Here is a 22691-nt window from a genome sequence, read left to right as displayed (position 1 = left end):
TGTTATTTTTTCAACCACACTATTATTCTCTAAGCAGATTTTTGATAAGTTGATTTCTATTAGTAAAACACACTGGAATGTCCACGTTTCATTTCTGATCTTGAAAAATTCACGTCTATCAACACTTCTCCATAAGCCCTACAGCAAGTAACTTACTATGCAAGATCAAGAGCATACAGACAAGAATTTAAATTACAGTAGATTGATGTTTTTCTTCTCCCACCCCCATACGTGTAAACACGAGCCACAAATCTTCATTTCGATTGGTCCTCAAGTTGAATAAATGTGCCCTTGGCTTTAAACTATGTGCAGAGAAAAGTACCTCCAGATCAATTTCCAAAGACTGATCAAACAATGTTCCCTGCATTGCAAAATACATACTTCCACGTTGGTTTATATTATTAATCTAATTTCCATTATAGCCAACAACTCATCGATGAAAAGAGAAAAGCTATCATCACCCTACAAAATGACCAACAGTCGGCTACCAAAAGGAAGTGCTATCAGGAATGCAAGGCTGCAGTCCAGAAGTGCACCCGAAACCTGAAAAACCAAGGGTGGAGGGAGAAAGCTGAGCAGACACCAACGACACTCAAGGCTTTTTCAACGCCATCAAAGCCATTTTTGGTCCATCCACTCACGGTCAAGCCGCTTTCACAAACAAAGATAGGTCAACCATCCTGAAGAGCAATGCCGACATCAATTCAAGATGGAGGAAGTACTTTGAAGATCTAAATCAAACCGCCTCATTTGACAGGAATGTGATCAACAACATTCCAAAGCAGCCTGTTGACGACTCCCTTAGCAGAATACCATCACTTGAGAAGTCAAGGAAGATATCAAAACCTTGGAAAACAACAAGGCAGCCGGACTCGACAAATACCAGCCGAGGTCTACAAAATTGGAGGTAACCTGCTCCATTACCAATTGCATCAACTTCTCATCCAGATCTGGATAAATGAAGATGTACCAGGAGACTTGAGACTCGGCAATCGTTACCATCTACAAAAGGAAAACCGATCGATCTGACTGCAGAAACTATTGTGGAATTTCCCTATTAGCAACAGCAGGCAAGGTCCTCGCCCGCATCATGAACAACCGACTCAAGCCTTCAGCCGAGAAGATCCACAAGCCAGTTTTAGACCATCACGGTGAACAGCTCACATGATCTTCACAATGCGTCAATTACAAGAAAAATGTTGTGAACAACTTGTCGTCAAACTTTGTATATGGCATTCATCAACCTTACTAAGGCCTTCGACTTGGGTATCAAGGGAACTCTTATGGGACGTCCTATGGATGTCCTGAAAGGTATATTCGAACCCCAAGACTCCTCCATGATGACATGCTTGCCACAGTCAAAGCCAGCAACAGCAACTGTGTGCAGTTTCAAGTCTGATCAGGAGTGAAACAGGGATGCGCGATTGCCCCAACACTGTTCACCATCTTCATTGCGACAACCATCCACATCATCCAGGACGACCTACCCCCAGGAATCGAAATAGTCTACAGAACTGACGGCAGACTTTTCAATCTTGCCCGTCTCAAGTCCAAAACTAAGACATCTATGAGCTCCCTCATCGAGTTCCAATACGTAGACAACAGTGTTGCAGCTCTTTCAGAAAATCATCTGCAACAGACCAGACCCTGACTGCCTTCAACAGTGCATACACAAAACTTTGACTTGCCATCAACTCCAAGAAGACTCAGGATATCTACCAATCGTCACCAACTGAGACAAATCGGAAAGAACAGCCACTGTAACATTTCAGGAAATGAAGAAAAAGTTATGAACAATCCTTGCATAGCAAGTCTGCAAACAGATGATCGAACTGGCTAACAAAAACTGCCAACTTCAAGGTGGCACAGTCAAAATTGATCACGAACAGCCAGATCAGCTTTGTCAGACATACAAGTGCATAAAAGCTTTGATTTGATAAGAAATGGATTACCATTCCAGATTGAAGAGTAGACATTTGCTGGGAAGTTGGGTAAAAAAGTGATGGAAAAAAATGCAGCAAAACAAAAGTCAAAGAATCTGGTGAGTGAAAAGACCAGTGTCTTGAGGAACTTAGGATCCAACCCAATTGGACAGGCGGAATGAATGTTGCTTGCATAAGTCAGTGATAGACAGATATTACAGGAAGTTACCACAGTTAACATTATAGTTTTAAAGAGGTAGGAGAGTTTAACAAGGTTTGCACAAAACTGAAAATTAATGAATTGAGCATAGGTCAAAGAAAAAAATTAAAAATAAGACAAGTGCAGATATCAAGAGAAGATACCTGAAGAGGTGGCAAAATTTAAACGCCTTGCTAAAATTTGAATATGCAATGGACAAGATATTAAAATCTTTCATGGGATATGAAGGCATACTCTCAAATAAGACAACATTTCTTATATTTTCAAAATATAATAGCACTGAAGTGAATATTAGCAAAGAGTTCAGTTTAATCATTTTAGATGCTCAAGTATTGAAAATAATACAAAACATCTGAACAGGATATGATAAGGAAAAATCTGCACACAGTTTATACGACGCAAATAATTTATTTCAAGCCACTTAATGGACTGGAAACAGATATAAAATGCTGGAGTAAATCAGCAGGTCAGGCAGTGGAGGGGAGAAATTGGTGGCAGTCCAGGGACGAGTGGTTGTGAGAGGTTACTTAAAGTTGGAGAATTCAATGTTCATATGATTGTAAACTACCCAAGCGGAATACAAGGATCTGTTCCTCCAGTTTGCATGTGGCCATACTCGGGAAATAGAGGAGGCCCAGAACAAAAGGGTCAGTGTTGGAAGGAGAGGGAAAGTTAAAAGGGTTATCCACTGGGAGATCTAGTAGGCCTGGATATTTAGTTTAGTGATACAGTGCAGAACCAGGCCCAGTGACCCCCTGTACATTAACACTATCCTGCACACACTAGGGGTAATTTACACTTGTACCAAGCCAATTAACCTTAGGCTTCAAGGTGGTTAGACAAATACATTGCAGAAGCAATAACATAGATAGATCTTCTATAATTATACCAAATCAATAAAAACTTTAAAAGTTTGAATTATTTAAATAGTATTAGTTATTCAAATGCTCATACACAAAAAGGGACCTCAATGTCCTTGTACACTTAATAAAAACCAACGTAAAACTGCAGCAAATAGAAAGATAAACTTTCTGTTGGCCTTCAATGCAAGACCCAATTTCATCGATGGGTTGGTGGTGGAGAGGGTCAACAATTACGTGTTCCTGGACGTGCATATCTCTGAAGATCTATCCTGGGCCCAGCACATTGGTGAAATCAATGTCCAACAGCACCTCTACTTCCCCAGAAGTGGAGATTTGGTGTGTTGAATATTGGTGCATATTAGAAAGCACGTGAAAGGAAAACATCCTGAAGACCAGGAAATGAGGCAGTGGATAATGGCAGGAAGTCACCAGCACAATCATAAACATTAATTTGGAGTTTCTGAAGATGCATAAATTTGTCAGTTCATTCCACTGCTGAATTAAACTGCCCGTGGAATCATTAAGAATTTTTTTTTTTTTTTTTAATGTCTCAGAACACGAAAGACGTAGCATCCAGATCATGTAGGACCATGGCTGATGCTTCTTAAAGCAGAGGTAGGGGTTGGGGAATGAAGGAATACTGGAAATATCCAACAGGAAGACCGGGGGCTCTGGTGCCGACTACTCACCTCACCGTCGCGGAGCTGGCCGAGTCCAGAGCGGGTGGAGCGGTGGTGGAGCGCTGCTGCGGCCCGACCTCCGGAGATTCGGAGGCTGCAACTGCTGGTCTGGCGGACGGTGGCACCGGGAGCCCGCGGATCCCTGGAGGGAGACCGCCTTTCAGGGCTCCCGCAACGGCGACTTCTCCCACCCGAGTTGCGGGGCCTTACAGCACCGCCCCGCGCGGCTTGGAATGGCTGCGGGACTCTGCGAGAGCACGCCGGGGGCTCTAACATCAAGAACCCGGTGTGCGACCTTGCATCACCCGGCGTGGCTTTAATGGCCGCGGGACAATCGCCATCGCCAGCCGGGGGCTTTGACTTTGACTCTGACATCGGGGGGGGGAGTGCAGTGGAGAGATAAGTTTTTTTGGCCTTCCATCACATCAATGTGATGGATGTTTATGTAAATTATGTTGCGTCTTGAGTCTATTTGTTTGTAATGTATGGCTGCAGAAACGTCATTTCGTTTGGACCTCAAGGGGTCCAAATGACCAATAAATTGTATCTTGTATCTTGTGTAACAGTTTGCCTCACGTTTCAGAGTTGGGTCTGAGTGTCCCTGCATTGGGAAAAATTGCAACACTGCCACTCAGTGGTGAGGCCATGTAGTTGCATAAAACTAAATAATCAAACGCGAGATATTCAACTCTTCAGTTATAACAGCACCACCTATGCAGCAGGTGCTGTAAAGTCAGCACTCTTGACATGCAAAAAAATACAAATGGACAATGTTTTGAGTCAGGATTCTCTTCAGTCTTTCTATATGCTCATACTCTTAGATAGGTCACATTTCAGAACAGTGTCTGAAGAGGGTATCGACCCGAAACGTCACCCATTCCTTCTCTCCAGAAATGCTGCCTGCCCCGCTCAGTGTCTATCTAGGGCTTAGCCATGTTCTAGTTCCAAATGCATTCTACACAATCAAGGGTGTTATCATCAATAATAGAGATGGGAGGCAATTACAGAGATTGTGCTGTATGTCAACAACATGGTTTAGCGCGTTCCAAATAATTATATTAGCACTGAAACTGTTTAGTAATTTTCACTTTTCCCCAAAAGTATTCCAATTTGCTACATGGTCAGGATACCAGTGAATTATTTTGGAAATTATTATCATATCACAGACTGTGATAAATTATCGCATTTATCACACTGTTGTTCAGATGAAGGTGCCATTGACCTGAAATGTAACTGTTTTCTCTTTCCACTGAAACTGCTTGATCTACTGAATGCTTCCAATCTACTGAATGCTTCCAAATAATGAAGCATTCCTGATCATGTAGCATTAAAAACAAATATCATTTTATAAATGAAATTAACAAAGGTTAGTACAGAGCTAAAATTATCAATTTTTAATTTAAGACTTACTGGGAAAATTTAACTGGCAGAATAGTTTAGTTCAGAGATACAGCGCGGGAACAGGCTCTTCAGCCCACCAGGTACGCGCCGACCAACGATCCCTGCACATTAACACTATCCTACACCCACTAGGGCCAATTTTTACATTTACCAAGCCAATTAACCTACAAACCTGTACGTCTTGAGTGTGGGAGGAAACCGAAGATCTCAGAGAAAACCCCGCATGTCACGGGGAGAACGTACAAACTCCGTACAGACAACACCCGTAGTTGGGATTGAACCCGGGTCTCCGGCACTGCATTCGCTGTAAGGCAGTAACTCTACCACTGCGCCACCATGACCGCCATTAAATCGTTGGAGCATGGTTATTCTAGCTGCAGGTTATTTAATTGTCTTCAAATTAAAAGAATCAAATCAGTCATAATAAAACAGGCCTGCAACAAATCAAGGCACCACCAATTTTCTCACAACACTATTACACAGATTTTTTTCCAAGAAACAAATTGACAAGGCAGAATCCAACCCATTGTGCAAGAATAGAGGCACTAATTCGAACTACAATTTTCTAACCTGTCATTCAACTACAGCAAAGTATATGGATCACAAATTCAAGATAAGAGACCATTTTCATGTTATCACCGCACAAGAAAGCTTATGGCAAGGCAATGTCAAAGCCAGACTGGAATAGGATATCAAAATAAGGAAGATAGACACAAAGTGCTGGAGTAACTCGGCAGGTCAGGCAACATCTCTGGAGAAAAAAGGTGCGTGGTGTTTCAGGTCGGAACCCTTCTTTAGACTGGTCAAAAATAAGATGTTTTCTACTCCAAATGCATTATTAGCATAAACACAAATGAAAGGATTGAGATTGTTCTCATGAGTTACCTGAAAGGGAGAAACAACTTGCTCCTTTGTGGTGATCACTAGCTTTATTGAAGTGAAAATCGAGGTACAAAATATCTACAATATTTGTTATCTTATGTGATTAAGTATTTCAAGTTGTTAAATATAAAACAACCCATCTCAACTAATTTTGGTACTGCAGTCATTTAAAATGCTAAAGTAAAAAGCTCAGATTGTTCAAGGATTCAGAGGATGACGTTTGCCTTAGAAAACAACATAATCCAACCTAATGCACTAAAAACGTTTAGCCGAGCTATCTATCTATAAAGATCAATTAGTATAAAGCTACATTGACAGGTTACTTAGTTGCTCAACATGTTTAAAAATCAAGTAGACAAATTTCAGGGCTTACAGAATGCAAAATATGTTTACAAATATGAAAAGATAGTATAATTGAAGGCCATCCAATGTTCATCAAATAGACGCAACCACCAAGTATCTCACCACCTTTAAACCTGGATTTGTACATTTTGCCTTAAGTAATGTAGTATTTATTTCAAAATATTAAAATACTATTAACCAATTTGTTTTCAGACATCACCGTACTGGACATGTTTGTAAGCACGTGTGGCCGTTCGTCATATAACGTTATCTGCGATGCGAAGGCTTGCGTTAATTTACGGTGGGTTCCGCAACATTTCAACACCAGAGGCCATTCATTAAAGATAAAGAAACCGCTAGGATTCATACATAACAATGGGAAATAAAACTAAACGGACTTGGAACAGCAAATACGATACCAAAATAATGAAAAACTGCACAGTAACACAACTTTAGCAGGAAAGTCAGCATTGAATGACTGTTAGGAAAGCGTACATTCGTTTTATATACTGGTCTGTTTCAGATTTACTTTCCTTCGAATTGAGTCTTCAGGAGTGGGTTATTACTGCAATGCAGTGATTTACTTTACAACCTCTTGTGCATTTTACGAAATAACTGTTCCAACGAATCAGTGACAGCATTTACAAAACATCGCATTTTAGCAAAACTATTGAAATTCAGAATATACCTGTATTACCCATTACTTCAAAACACAATCAGCAGTGATTGTGGGTGGGAATAATTTGTTCATCAGAAAGAACGCAACAAATAATTGACAGCGTTTGTGTCAATTACTAGTAGGTTACTTAAGAGAGAAGGAGAAAAAGTATTTTTTTAATAAAATTAAAATTTGGACAGAACTAATCGTTAAGCAATCTCCCCCCGCCCCCCTCAATCAAGTACAAACCTCGTAATCCTCAACCTCAAACTTACCCAAAAGTGTGCGTGGCAGTTGACCATCATGGTCCTCTCGATAAGTTCATCGGGACATTCGAGAAGATGGTGCCCGGACACTACACCTGCGTTATTGACCAGCACCGTCACGTCGCCGATCTCTCTCCGCACCAGCTCGGCCGTCCTGTACACGCTGCTCCTTTTGCTCACGTCGCAAGTGTAAGTGTGGACCCGGACGCCCAGCTGCCGGACCTTGTCGGCCGTCTCCTCGTTGCTTTCCTGGTTGATGTCCCACAGCACCAGGATGGCTTTCCTCCGGGCGAACTCCAGGGCGAAGAGCCTGCCGAGCCCGCCGCCCGCCCCCGTGATCAAGCACACCTGATCGCAAACGCTCTTCTCCTTGGGCTTGATCACCCATCGCGCCGCGGCCAGCACGAAAGCCCACAGCACTTTGAGGGTGACAAGGAAAAACTCGGCTACGATATTCATGGCTGGCGTCCGGAGGGAAAGCGGGCTCTTGCGCCGGGAGTAGCGGCCGTGAGAGTGAGAGTGAGAGTGGGAGGGGATGCGGGAGCCGGCTGCCTGTCAGAGCTGTGGGCCGAGAGCGCTGCACGCACACACGCCCTCCCTCCCTCCTCCCCCCCTCGACCGCTGCCACTCTGAACATCTTCAGCTCCGCCTCACCCTTTAAATATGGAGCCTGCATGGCCGGCGCCCAGGACCCCGCCAACAACATACAAGGCGCCCACTCCCGTGTGGGAAGGAACTGCTGACGCGGGTTCACACCGCAGACAGACAGACAGACACAAAATGGTGGAGTAGACACAAACTGCGGGACAGGCGGCATCGGCATCTCTGGAGAGAAAACAAGGAATGGGCGACGTTTCGGGTCTAGACCCCTCTTCAGACTGACCACTTCTGTTTGGTCGAATGGCGCTGCATTCCCTCACATCTGTCTCCACTTGAATTATTATTCACGCTGGTTTAATAAAACGTGTTGAAAATTATTAAACGTCTCTATCGCCCCCACCCAATCGGTTCAGGCAATGAAACAGACAGGTTACCGGGTGCGGGCTTCAAGCGCCCGGCGCATGCGCCGTTCTCTCTCTCCCCGGCGGCGTTGGCGACGATGGCGGACATCAAGTGAGTGCGGTTCCAATCCGAGCCCATCCACCCATTAACCCCAACCACTCGCATCCTTCTACTACGGCATATCCTCAAGCGATGGACCATCGTGCATTATATATATATATATTTTTTAAACTTTTAATTATTATGGGGTGTAAATTGTTGGCGATGTAACACCCCAGTTCCCCTTGCTTGATGTGAGGCCGCCTTGTAGCGTCCATTCACTAACAGCACTTATGGGCTGAATATAATAATAATTAAAATATACTTGTCAACAAATTTTATATTTGCGGGTAAGCGTTCATTGTCTTCGCCATCAGACTGGGGCCTAGTCGATGTAACATTAAAATGAGACTGATTCAGTCTACTTTCGGCTGTCGTGGCCTTTAACGTATTAATGCCTATATGGGGTTCAGAGATGTATGATGAGTGATAACAATTCTAACTACTCCATGCGTGTTTGTTTTTTCACCGATCAGAGAAAAGAAGGTACCACCTGTCCCGGAAAGCCTCTTGAAAAAACGCCAGGCGTTTGCAGCCATGAAGGCCAAACGTATCAAGCGTTTGGTGGCAGAGAAGAAGGTATGTGAAGTCGTTTGCCGTGCAGGTTTACTTTTTGTGTTTTAATCTCGCGTATAGTGAAGTGACACGAGACGACAGATGTTGGTATCTAGAGCAAAAAAAAAGAGCGAGTGCAAGAGCTCAGCGGGTCAGTTGCATCCGTGGAGAGAAATGATCTGAAGAAGGTTCCCGACCCGAAACGTCACCTATCCATGTTCAAACTGTCCCGCTGAGTTACTCCAGCATTTTGTTTCTATTTTCGGTGTAAACCAACATCTGCAGTTCCTTTCAACACATCTACAGTTCCTTGTTTCTACAAGTTGACTGACTGAAGGGGGAAAGCCTTCATTTAAACATTTAGTTTAATTGCCCCATGTATTTTTGGAAACATTAATGGTTATTTTAACAGAATATTCTTCAGTGGTTGTCTTTTGTTAAAAAAAATGCCCTTTCATTAGAAAGATGGCATCAGGAATCAGAAATAGTATAATATGGAAAATCATAAAGTTATTTTCATTGATTTGCCCATGATCAATGGACAACCAATTTCTTCAATGGAATTGACCAAAAAAAAGATGAGCTGAAAAGTCATTTTCACTGATGATACAAAATGATTTGGAAAAAATATTGTGTGCTGACCTTTTATGGCTTGCAATGCATTGTTAAAGTTTACCAGATATGTCCTTTAAAGTAATTTGTATAGGGTCAGATCAATTTCATAATTTGAATGAAGCCACAAGGCTACAGATGCTGGGACCATGAGTAATGTGCTGGAGAAACTCAGCAGGTGATAGAGCATTTATGATGATGTTATGAGTCGGAACCATTCTAGACTGTAGTTTCTCCATGTCTTGGTTCACTATTAGAAACTTGGCATGAGATAGATACAATAAATATTTGGCCAATATTCAGAGCAATGTCCTATTCCAAATTCTTGGTTTAAGTCAGTGTCATACAGCAGAGAAACGGGTCTATTGGCTTAACTTTTGACCAAGATGCCCCATCTAAGCTAGTCTAATTTGGCCCATATCTCACAATCTTTAATAATAATATATATATATATTTTTTTTAAATTTATTTATGGGGGCCTTTCAAGAGTCTCAAGGACACCTTACAAAAATTTAGCAGGTAGAGGAAAAACATGTAAGGGGAATGAAATAAATAGTAGAGACATGACTAGTACACAAAGTAAAGACAGAATACAATTCAAAACACAATATGAGGCAATTAATGCACAGATGAAAAGGGAGGGGGACGTGGGGCTAAGGATAGGCAGAGGTGAAGAGATGGGTCTTGAGGCGGGACTGGAAGATGGTGAGGGACACGGAATTGCGGATCAGTTGGGGGAGGGAGTTCCAGAGCCTGGGAGCTGCCCTGGAGAAGGCTCTGTCCCCAAAACTGCGGTTGGACTTGTGGATGGAGAGGAGACCGGCTGATGTGGATCTGAGGGACCGTGGGGGTTGGTAGGGGGAGAGGAGGTCAGTGAGATATGGGGGGGGGCCAGATGGTGGAGGGCTTTGTAGGTGAGGATCAGGATTTTGTAGGTGATCCGGTGGGAGATGGGAAGCCAGTGAAGTTGTTTGAGGACTGGAGTGATGTGATGCCAGGATTTGGTGTGGGTGATGAGTCGGGCGGCTGCGTTCTGGACCAGTTGGAGTCGGTTGATGTAGGTGGAGCTGATGCCAAGGGGAAGTGAGTTGCAATAGTCCAGTCGGGAGGAGATGAAGGCATGGATGAGTCTTTCAGCAGCGGGAGGTGTGAGAGAGGGTCTGAGTTTGGCGATGTTGCGGAGATGAAAGAAGGAAGTTTTAATGACATGGCGGATGTGAGGCTCAAGGGAGTGGGTGGAATCAAAGATCATGCCAAGGTTGCGGGCCTTGGGAGATGGGGAGACAGTGGTGCCGTCGATGGTGAGAGTGGGGTTATTGATTTTGCTGAGTGTGGCTTTGGAGCATATGAGGAGGAATTCTGTCTTATCGCTGTTGAGTTTGAGGAAGTTATGCTGCATCCAGGTTTTTATAGCTGACAAACAGGAGTTGATGGGGGATTTGGTGCTCAGGTAGATCTGGGTGTCGTCGGCGTAACAGTGGAAGTCCAGGTTGAAGTGGCGGAGTATCTGACCAAGGGGGAGGATGTAGATGATGAATCTTTCTTATCCAAAGCATACACCTTATAGCTTACAGTACATCAAGTTCTCCTCTAAGCACTTTTTCAATGTTGTGAGTATTTACAAGTGTTTTGGCGGTGATTTGCAGACCCGGCTCGCTATAGAAAATAGGTGCAGGAGGATGCCATTCGGCCCTTCAAGCCAGCACCGCCATTCATTGTGATCATGGCTGATCATCCCCAATCAATATCCCGTGCCTGCCTTCTCCCCATACCTCTTGATTCCACTAGCCCCTAGAGCTTTATCCAACTCTCTTAAATCCATCCAGTGATTTGGCTTCCACTACCCTCTGTGACAGGGAAATATCACAAATTCACCACTCTGGGTGAAAAAGTTTTTTCTCACCTCAGTCTTAAATGGCCTCCCCTTTATTCTAAGACTGACCCCTGGTTCTGGACTCGCCCTACATTGGGAACATTTTTCCTGCATCTAGCTTGTCCAGTCCTTTTATAAATGTATATGTTTCTATAAGATTTCCCCCTCATCCCTTTAAACTCCAGTGAATACAAGCCTAGTCTTTTCAATGTTTCCTCATGACAGTCCCCCCCCCCCCCCCCCCCCCCCCCCCCCCCCCCCCATCCCAGGGACAATCTCATGAACCTATGCAGCACTGCCTCAATCACAAGGATGTCCTTCCTAAAATTAGGAGACTGAAACTGTACTCCAGATGTGGTTTTACCAGAGCCCTATACAACTGCAGAAGAACCTCTTTACTCCTATACTGAAATCCTCTTGCTATGAAGGCCAACATTCCATTAGCTTTCTTCACTGCCTGCTGTACCTGCACACCAACTATAAGTGACAAGGACATGTATAAGGTCTCGCTGTACCTCCCCTTACCTAACTTCACCGTTTAGGTGAAGAAAAATGTCTTCTAATCCTTTCACCATTACTTTAAACCTGTGACTTTTTGGTATGTTCTATCAACTCCATCACTTCCCTCCTGAAAATATGGATTTCAGTGACATTTAAAAAACAATCATTATTTGATTCCATCTTGATCTTGTTATATTTCAGTGTGCATTTAATGTTCCTTAAAAACAATGTATTTTGTTCCCTGGTTTGGTGTCTGTGAATTCAGTGGGTCATGCAGTTTGTGGGGAGGGAATGGACAGGCAATGTTTTGGGTCATGGCCCTTTTGTCAGTCTGATATGAATAGGGAATACAAATAGGAAAGCTGGCAAAGAAGAGTGTTGATCCAAAACGTCACCTGTCCATTCCAACCCCAGATTTTGTCTGACCCTCTGAATATCTCCTGCTTTTTGTGTTTTGTTTACTATAATTGTTTGTTCAGGCAGCTTATGTGCATTCATAACTTAAATTCCAAGTTGGGTGCAATGTCAAAAATGTAAATTTACTATTTGCTATCTTGGTTTCCAGGTAAAAAGGCAGAAGAGGAAACTAATCTACAAAAGAGCTGAGAGTTATCACAAGGAGTACAAGCAAATGTACCGAAGTGAGATCCGTCTTGCCAGAATGGCACGTAAAGCCAACAATTACTATGTCCCTGCTGAACCCAGGCTGGCATTTGTGATCCGTATTAGGGGGTGAGTATTAGTCATCAATTATTGGCGCTGGTGAATACATTTTAGTCTATTCAATTAAAATGCTAATTTGTGTTTTTAAGAACTTTATCAATGGAAAACAAATGATATGTTTCTTGGTGTTAATTTCTGCTTGGGGCTTTGCAGCATCAATGGTGTTAGCCCGAAAGTGCGCAAGGTGCTTCAGCTCCTTCGACTGCGTCAGATCTTCAATGGAGTGTTTGTGAAATTGAATAAAGCTTCAATCAATATGCTCCGTATTGCAGAGCCATATATTGCATGGGGGTAAGTGATTGGAAATTAGTTTGCAATTATATAATTTTGTTTATGCTAAAATGTGAAGTAAATCTGCTGTCTGATATGTCTAATATTCACTGAATATGAATTAAACTTTTTATTGGTTTCGTTCAATTACTGGAAAATCTTTTTTGATGACAACAATTAATTGTATGTATGTTAAAAACAAACTTCCTTGTTGGGATTTTGTGTCAAGTTCTTTCCAATGATTTGGTTTACGTTGGAGACTGTTGAGACATCTACATGTGTTACTGAGCTTCAAACAACTGATTCCTAGAACTGATAATAATCCATAATAAATAATCATCCATAATAAAAAATTACTATAGTTGTACAACTTGCAGCCTTGGGTCCAAGCTGCCGCTCTGACTGCTGAGGGATAGTGTGGGGAGAAGTAGTTAACTTACTATTACCAGATTTTAACTAAGATTACCTGCCTTTGGAATAGTGTTTGTGCAATTACATTTATGTATTTTATGAATCAGTGACTTTCTTTAAGCACAATCGTTCTTGCTCTATTAATTTCCTAGCTACCCAAATCTGAAGTCTGTCCGTGAATTGATCTACAAACGTGGCTTTGGCAAGATCAGGCATCAGCGCATTGCACTCACTGACAATTCCTTGATCGAAAAGCAGCTTGGTAAGTTTGTTCTTTTAACTGACACTGGGCGCATGTTTTCTTCCAATCATACAACATAGAGCACATTACTCGTTGTATACTTTTTTTTGTTGTTGTTATTGCTTGACTACTACCTAATTTTTCCAAACAGGGTGTGGGTAAAAAAATTATACCAAAGCTTTTGTCACAGTTATTGAGTGAATGGAGAAACAAGGAATTCGAGGTGCTGGTTTAAAAAAAAAAAGTCACAAAGTTCTGGAGTACCTCAGTGGGCCAGGCAGTGTCCCCAGATAACATGAATGGGTGGCGTTCCGAGTCCTGGCATGAAATGTCACCTATCCACGATCTCCAGAGATGCTACCTGACTTGCTGAGCAATTCCAGCACATTTTACCTTTTATTGAGTGAATACAATTTTTGTTTATTCATACATGTCTTGGGAACATTGCTAGAAGCCAAGATTTATCGTTTCAGAGATGCTGACATGGTGCTGCACAAACCACTGATCATTGATCTGGTAATGTAGGGACTTCAAGTAATCCTGATGGATGAAGGAACGTTGATATATGTTCAAATACGGTTGTTTAGAACATTGAGCAGCATGGCCTTTGGCCCAGAATGTCTGTTGAACATTATGTCCAATAAAAATAATCTCTGCTTTGTTTGACTTGGAGTGGTGTTTTTGCCATTCTCTTTCTAGGTAACGAGCAGATTAGGAAAATGCTGCCAAAAAGACAGTATTCATTTGCAAGTACACATTGTGGCAGTGGTGGACAGAATGAATACTTGAAAATGAGGTGCTAATTAATGAAGGTGCTTTGTCCTTGATAGCCTTAAACTACTTTCATGTAAAAGAAGCCACGTTCTTTCAGGAGAGAGTGTGTTCCCTCATATTTATAATATGGCGTAAAAAGTGGACCGCATTTGATGAAGAATCATGATCGACAATGTGTAATGGCTATCATCTCTCCTACTCTACTCAAGCAAACATTTATGGTGTGCGGCATGTGTTAATGTAGAATGTTCTTGGTAGTGCAGTTCAAGGAAAAGGGCGAACGGGCATGTTCAGTTAAGGATGGATTTTGCCACATGTAATTGCACATTATACATTTATTTTATATAGCACAGGCTATCCACTGCATTCATCTATTTTCGATATTACTAAAAGTGCTACAGAAATATCCTGAGTAAGAGTTGTTCAACCAGAATCACCTTTACAATTTGGATTTTTTTCCAAATTCTCTTTGATATTAACTTTACCATTAATTGAATGCTAACTTAATTATCAAAGCTTGGAAATTATGTTTGTGCTTCAGGTCCCTTGTCCATGTTTAGACCGAGACTTGCGAGTTTCTTATGCTTTTGTACATGAATATATTTAATGGAAAATGGGTCAGCTTGTAATAACACTATTGGAAAAAAAACATGAAATGTAATTTATCCAGCTCTCCAATGGATTGTAAACATTAAAAGTTTTTTTTAAAGTGCTGGGGTGCCAATGATTGTTACAGAAGAATTACAAATACATAGAATTTACACAACAGAAATAGAATAATCTGTATTTAAATGTTGGAACACCTGACTTCTGGTGCTGATATGGGTTCAAAATAATGGTGGCAATCTATACCTCTGCCTTTTGTGTCAAATCAGGCAGAATCACTGTAACTCCCATTAAAAATTGAGACGTAAATGGCCAGGAGACAGGCAAAAAAAATAATTAAATACTATTTTAGATTATTTTTGATGTTTTAGTTGTTCAATGAGAGCTTAATGTATGTTTAAAAGGATTGTTTCATTTATGTTAAGCAGCAGGCTCTAGGTGTCACTCTTGAAACGAGGAACTACAGATGCTGATTTACACAAAAGGACACAAGCTGCTGGAGTAACTCAACGAGTCAGGCTGCATCTTTGGAGAACATTGGAAGGTGATGTTTCGGGTCAGGACTCTTCCGCAGTCTCAGATGGATACTGAAACATTGCCTATCCATGATCTCCAGTGATGCTGCCTGGTCCACTGAGTTACTCCAGCACTTTGTGTCCTTCCATGTGTTACTGGATGTTTGTCAAATAGCCTTGATTACACTGACTAAATTAACAGCTAGTAAGTCTAGCGGCATCATCATAATAGTGGTCAAAGCCAGTCCGAGAGTACAGTAGATCACTTTGCAAATGTGAAGCAATGCACATTGGCTTGTCAAATTCTGGTACAAAATAAATAGCGGCAACTTGAGGAGCATTGATATACAGAGCGATCTCTAAGTTGCGGTTCATAGTTCCCTGAAGGTGGTGACACCAGAGGGTCGTTTAGTGAGGAAAAAATAATATTCTTGCAATCATAGGCAGAGATATTGCATATAAGAGATGGGATGTGTTGTAGTTGTGTAAAACATCGGTTAAACTGAGTATGGGTTAAACTGTGAGTATGGTGAACTGTTCTGATTACCACAATACAGGAAGAGATTCACCAGAATGTTGCCTGGAATGGAGGGCTGATATCAGGATTGGGTTGATTTATGCCACTGGAATGGAGTAGGCCAAGGGTGACCTTATACTGGTTTACATAATTATGATTGATATAATAGAAAACGTTTTCCCCATGGCAGAGAGAAGTCTAGACTGAGAGAGGAGATCTGCAAGTTAGATTTTTCCACACGTGGTGAATATTTGAAATTAATGGCCAGAGTAGAAGATACTTTGACAAGATATTTGGATAGGAAGGGAAGGAAGGATATGAGCAAATGGGATTTACATCATGGTCAGTATGGATGAGGTGGCCTATGAGGGCTCAATTATATGCTGTACTTTTCTATGATATATGCTGTGATATCAAAGATCTTATGCAACATTTGGTTTAGTTGGTCTCTGCAATTGTACATGGTTTGTGTGAGTTTGCTCCTGTGCTTCTTCCTGCAACCCCATCAGGATATATTTCTGTTGCATTCTTCTTCCGCCCCCTCCTTTCTTCATGGTAATTTTTCTTCTGTAAAGCAACCATGATATTTTGCTTTGCTAATTTTTATATTTGTGTGTTCTAGTTCTTACGAGACTCTGGGTAAGGAAGTGACTATTAAGTGCCTAGTTTACCTTTCCCTCTACTTCACCCCTTGCTTAAAAGAAAGTGCTGGATGAATTCCATGGTGTCAGGCAGAATTTGTCGAGGAAAATGGGCAAACAATGTTTCAGGCGGGGACTTTTCTTCAAACTGATGGAATAGGAGGAAGAAAGTTTGAAAAGAGAGATGGTTGTAAAACTGGATGGGGATAGTGACAAAGATTTGAGGTGAAAGGGAGATGGAGGGGTGTCAGATAAGAAAGGAGAGAAGGAGGGAAATGTAAATGCTGAAGCGGAGGATGCAGTTGGCATGGGGTGCAGGAGTAAAAAGAGGGGATAAAGGGGACTCGGAGATGAGCAGGAGAAGGTGGTTAAGCAGGACAATGAGAAAATGGCGTAGGGAAATTACTGGAGATGGAAAAGATGCAAGCGAATCTTCATTTCACATGAAAAGGCTGTGTGATCTCTGGATAAAAGTGAGAGAAGTGTTGCAGTAGAAAGTGGTTGGGAAGGGGGTGAATTGGGTGTGGAGGGATGAGCGAACCATGAATGTTCGCAGAAAGGGGTAAGAAAAGGGATGATGTGTTTGGGGATGGAATCCCATTAACGGTTGCCGTAATATTTGTGGATAGTTTATTAGATGTGACGGGTGGTGGTGTGAAATGTGAGGACTGGGAGGAGTGGAAGCAGATCTGTGAGGAACAGGAGAAATGGGTGAGGGTTCCATCTGAAGGTTGAAAGCTACATCTTCTATAGAAAGAGGACATCTCAGATTGCCTACCTTGTCTTGGGAGCAGATGTGGCAGACTATGAAATTGAGAGTAAAGGATAGCAACTTTGCAAGAGACTGTGTGTGTGTTGGTGTAGTCAATGTAGCTGTGGGTGAACGGCCAAAACATATATTTCAAATTAGGTCGTAACGTTTGATGTTCAAACTACTGGGTAGTAGTCACTGAGACAGGTAACTACTTTCCTTTGGGGACTGGAATATGGAGGGTTGTTTTGTAGTTGGCTGTTTGAACTAATGGGCCTGTCCCACTTAGACTTTTTAGGCGACTGCAGGAGACTATGCGGTCGCGGGTGGTCGTGAGGAGTTCCCGCATTCTGGTCGCCGCAAATTTTTCAACGGCGACAAGAATTAAGCAGCCATGGCGAGTAGCGAGAATTCTCGTGCACAGGTGGTCGAAGATTCTCGTAGGTTGAAGCCGGTGTTGACCGGTGATTTTCAATTGGATCATTGGGGGGGGGAAACGTAAGCAGTAGTTTTCAGAACCAAGGATAACCGACCGGTAATGTCCGCTGGGCTTCACAGCCGTGTATCTCTGGCCTCTTAAAAGTTGTCTCCACTCCTTCTTTCCCACCCCTCCCCCCCCTCTTTTAAAGGACTTACCGTACACTGTGCTTTAGCCGTCTTAATTACAGGGCCAACTTTCCTGTTCATTGCGGTGTGTCTCTATCACCTAGGGCTTTGCACCGTGTGAATTTCACTCAGACAGCGCTCCCCCTGCTTGCCCGTCCACCGTCTGCAAACGGGCTGGTGAAGGAAGCCGTGTGTGTGTGTGTTCCACTCTGACAGTCCCCGTTCCAGTTGCCGTTTTTTCAGGCCCATTAGGTTGAATGTTGGTGAAGAGTGGCCTGTTGATTAGCATGAGATTTCAGAGCTCATCCTTGGACTTCACCCAGGCTGGAAGCTCTCCAAGAGTTACCCGTGGAAAAAACATATATAATTTCTACCTCCGAGATGTATAAGATAGACTTAGTGAATGATGTGGGAGCGTGGGGGGTAATTTGGTAAAACTTATACTTGCTGGTAATGGATGTTAAATCTATTGAGCTCATCTGGTAGAGGTGTGTTATTATTTGAGATTGCTCTCTTTTAGCTTGTTGCCTGTGATGATATTCAGACACTGTCACAGCTGCCTGTTGCTGTTACTCAACCTCGCAACTGTTCTCCATTCTGCAGATTTTGAACAGATTATCAGTTGGCAATATTTTATGTCACATTTCCCTCATAAGAGTTCTAATGGGGGATTAATTTAAATGCATTGAGAACTTGATTATATTTTGATCATTCTCTGAATTGTTCATGAATATTCACCAGTACTGTCTAGAGACACATGGTACTGTAAATGCTGGTTTACAAAAAAGGCACAAAGTGCTGGTGTAACTTAAAAGGGGAAAAGGAAATGGTTAAAACCGATCCAACGGGCCTTGGCAGATAGAGTGCAAGTGTTCGGCACAAAGATCACCTAGTCTTTGCTTGGTCCAGCCAATTTAAAGGAGATCACATTAGGAACACGGAATGCAGTAGATGAAGTTAGAGAGATACAGCTAGACGTCTATAATCTGGAAGGACTGTTGGGGTCGCTGGATGGATGTGAGGAAGAAGGTTTAGGGACAGGTGTTACTTATCCTGTGGTTGGAGGGCAGGTTGTAAGAAGTATTGTCTAATATTTGAGACTTGTAGTCTATCTGATCAGGTCAAACCTTAAATGTTTTAACGGTGTAATTTATAAAAACGTAATAGTTCTATGTCCACATTGTAGTCATCTGTTTTATATCATAAAGTTTTGTTTGTACAATTTGCGGAGAATAGCAGTGATTCCAATTAAATCTGTAACTCTTATTACAAAACCATGTTTCAACATTGGTGATAGGGGAAAAACATCAAGAAGCTGAATGTCTCAGAAGCACTGAAAATAATTAATTGACAATGTTAATTGACACTTTCAAAAAGCTATGTAAAATTAAAGCCAAAACATGAAATATTAACATATTTAAATGCATTTTAAGTGTAGAAATTACACTTAAGTACTAACTCATTCAATTGTATCAGGTTTATCAGGTTCAGCACACTGACTGCTGGGAATCTGTGGGAAATTTGTACTTGTGATGCACGCTAAGTGGAGTCCCAATTATCAGAATGACAGCAAGCAACACATTAGCCACACAATGCTGGAGTAACTCAATGGGTCAGGCAGCATCTCTGGAGAAAATAGGTGACGTTTCGGGTTGTCACCTAGTAATTTCTTCCAGAGATGCTGCCTAACACAATACAATACAATCAGTTTTATTCGTCACACACCGTTACTCCAGCATTTTGTCTTTCTTTGTTATAAAACAACATCTGCAGTTCCTTTTTATTATATTCTTTACCCAAGTGTCTGTTTGCCTGCTTTTGTGACACTGTTCTGGAAGACTTAATTTTGAAGTTGGTATATGTTTCAAAATAAGTTGTTGCTAATTAATTATTTACATTTCAGGAAGGGTTGGCATCATTTGTATTGAAGATCTGATTCATGAGGTCTACACTGTGGGGAAGAACTTCAAGATGGCCAACAATTTCTTGTGGCCCTTTAAATTGTCTTCACCACGTGGTGGCATGAACAAAAAGACAACACACTTTGTTGAGGGTGGTGATGCTGGTAACAGAGAAGACCAAATCAACAGGATGATTAGGTGTATGAACTAAGGTATGCTGTGTTTTTTTGTGGATGTTTAACAGCATTATTGGGTTTAGAACTAGGTGAATGGGTGATAATAGAAACATTTGATTTTGTATAAATATATCTTGCAATTGGTGAAATTAACATAAATATAACGACATTTTATGTACCTTATAAATAAATTGTTATTTATAAGGTGCATAACATTTACATCTTATAATTACATAGAGCTCTATTGGCATAGCAAAACTTTATGGAATTTCATGAAGCAATAGACACCTATTTTGAAAGGGTTAATTATTTTTAGTTGTAAACTAAATGATTACACCTTTATTAAGTTGGTTCACTCTATCAACATCTGTCAAGAACCTAATCAATTAGATAGTAGTGCTCTTGAAATTGAGCAAAAAGGGCAGGAATTTGGCACCTATATAGTTACCATTACAATATTAGCAGGTTTTTGAAAACCTATTTAGATGGAAATTAATCCATTGCAAATTAATGCCTTTAATTAATAATGTGTTAATTATATCCCAATAATGTTTACGAAGTTGAAGTGCTGTTTATTCCATAACCTATTTCTAGTCAGTGCACTAGTTTGATTTGTTGCACACAACCCGAGCTCTCATGCATAACACCCTCAAAAAATATAGTGAAGAGAAAAGGGAGTGGTAGGTGCAACAAAGGCTGGATACCTCCTGGTTTGTAATTTTCCAATTGAACCCCTTTAATTGGAAGCATTGGCATTTGCTTCATTCACTATCTGCTTTCCAGCCTCTGGCTTGGGCGGCAGTTTTGGAACAATTTGCTCGACACAAGAATATTAGGAAACAATATTTGTTCTGTGTTCACAGCTCAACCTAGGCATAAGGCAGTCTTGACTCGCATCATTTTGTTGGTTTATCTAAATCCAATTGGTCAACTACATCCAGGGGAAATGGAGTGTAACAACAGTTGGCTAAACTTAGCTTAGGCCAGGCCCAGACTACTCGGATTCATTGTTCCACCCCCCTGCAGTATTTTAATTAAAAATATATATTTTTTTAGCTCGCATTGAGCTTAACTAAATCATCTGGCGGTTAACCAAATGGCCTGCTCAGACAGTGATGAAGTTGGAGGAGCAAAGATTGTGACAGTTGTAAATTGATAGAAAGTGTAGGCTGAGGGCAGAGCAAGTTTAAAGCAACATATGGACTGTTCCTTTAGATAATTTAGGAACTTTGGTATTCTTTTACTGATCAGTACTACAATTCAAAACTTGTATTTTGATTCTATCATGATTAATTGAGAGGATTTTAAATTTCTTGGCACCCTTGTAAATATAACTTAAAAATACTTACCAGCAGCTCAGAGCTTACAGTAAAATCTGAAAAGCTTGGTTAGAATATATAGAAGACTGAACAAAAATTCACTCTTCAAGTTTGACGTAAAAAAATACCTCAAAGTGACCGATAGTTTTGTGATTAAATAAACTGAAAGCTAAACTTTGTGTAATAAGCTGTCAAGGCAGAGAATGAAAAGGATAACTTGGCCTGGCTACATATTTAACTGGGCTGGAGAGGCTGAGGTTAATATCCATTTTTATACTTTAATTTCATTTGAAGTGTCCAAAATACTTATCTTTGCACAGGCAGCAATATCATTGGATTTATCCCCAGTGTGTCTTCCCACTGCCTGCCTTTCTGAATTATTAGTCGGGTTAGGTGGTTGCATTTTTAAAACATTCTTCCAAAATGATTTTTGATCGCCATCTTGTTAATGTGGAGTATATTCTGCAGTTTCCATAGCCACAGAACAATGTTTCTGATCCTGTTACATTACAAAAAAACATCTGGTGCAATACTTTGTAACTTATTCAAAAGCTTGGTTGGCAAGAAAATGGTATTCATGTTTGAATTAATAAGGTTCCTTTTGAAGCTAACAATTCTTTAAACATTTTTATCAATTAGTACTTTAAATATAAATTAGCTTATGGTGCTTATATTTTTTTCAGTTAATAAATCTAATACAACTAAGATATTTTGTCATGGGATTTACCTTACCAAAGAAAAATAAGTGTATAGAGATTCCTTGTATGTTGCAAAACATACTTGGCTAATCAAGTATGATTATGATTGGCTGTGCATTAAAAAAATGTAAAGTTGTAGTGTGTCAGGGATTAATACATTCATGGTGCTTTTGGCTCAATTGGCTTCCTCTGCAGGTTAAAATAAAGCATTAAATACATTAATTGTAGGATAGAGATGGGGGGAATATTTGATATTAATGACATCCTGAAGGGGGTTGACAACTTGTTGTAGTTAGTTGTGTTGTCTTCAAGGCAAGTTAGAGGGTCTGTGGAGGAAAATAAGGAAATTATATGAAAGTAGTGGTGTATACCTTTCTGGTGGAACTTTTCCTGATCTTTGCCAGATGGAATGTTGTCCATTTTCTCTCTAAAGTCCAGGAAATACTGTTGCTAAATTGGGTGATTTATTTCATGTGAATTTTCTAATTTTTGCTTCTCTTCCCTTCTAGGTATGCCGTGTGTCAAATTTCTACCATGTCTGTTAAATAAAACAAAAAATTTGCAATGATCTTTTGTCTTCGATTCCTATTTGTAAATGCAGTAAATGTTATAACATTTTAGGAGTCTGCTTTGTGCTATGCCCAACCAGATAACAAACTTATTTGA

At 41.0% G+C, this 22691-nt stretch overlaps 2 protein-coding genes across 3 annotated transcripts in view; one reads left to right on the top strand and one right to left on the bottom strand.

The window, feature by feature from the left end:
* Window positions 1–7826, bottom strand: part of LOC129696508 (retinol dehydrogenase 10-like) — a 60913-nt gene extending 53087 nt beyond the window's left edge. The window contains exon 1 of the mRNA XM_055634488.1: window positions 7244–7826. Coding sequence (XP_055490463.1) covers window positions 7244–7693 — 450 coding nt within the window. The 5' untranslated portion in view covers window positions 7694–7826. The remainder of the gene's footprint in view (window positions 1–7243) is intronic.
* Window positions 7827–8195: 369 nt separating this feature from the next.
* Window positions 8196–22594, top strand: rpl7 (ribosomal protein L7). 2 transcript variants are annotated; one of them, XM_055634491.1, is made up of 7 exons: window positions 8196–8347; window positions 8812–8914; window positions 12442–12608; window positions 12753–12890; window positions 13433–13546; window positions 19839–20044; window positions 22535–22594. In XM_055634491.1, exons 1-6 carry the CDS (start codon window positions 8334–8336, stop codon window positions 20041–20043), a joined length of 741 nt encoding a protein of 246 aa, XP_055490466.1. In that variant the 5' UTR covers window positions 8196–8333; the 3' UTR covers window position 20044; window positions 22535–22594. The 2 variants fall into 2 exon arrangements, with proteins under 2 accessions (XP_055490466.1, XP_055490465.1); XM_055634490.1 differs by having other exon boundaries at window positions 8198–8347; window positions 13433–13542; window positions 19835–20044.
* The last annotated feature ends 97 nt before the right edge of the window (window positions 22595–22691 follow it).

Source organism: Leucoraja erinacea, chromosome 4, assembly GCF_028641065.1.
Source record: "Leucoraja erinacea ecotype New England chromosome 4, Leri_hhj_1, whole genome shotgun sequence".
NCBI lineage: Eukaryota > Metazoa > Chordata > Chondrichthyes > Rajiformes > Rajidae > Leucoraja > Leucoraja erinaceus.
Note: the sequence above shows the minus strand (reverse complement) of the source record. Positions and strands in the feature narration are given on the sequence as shown.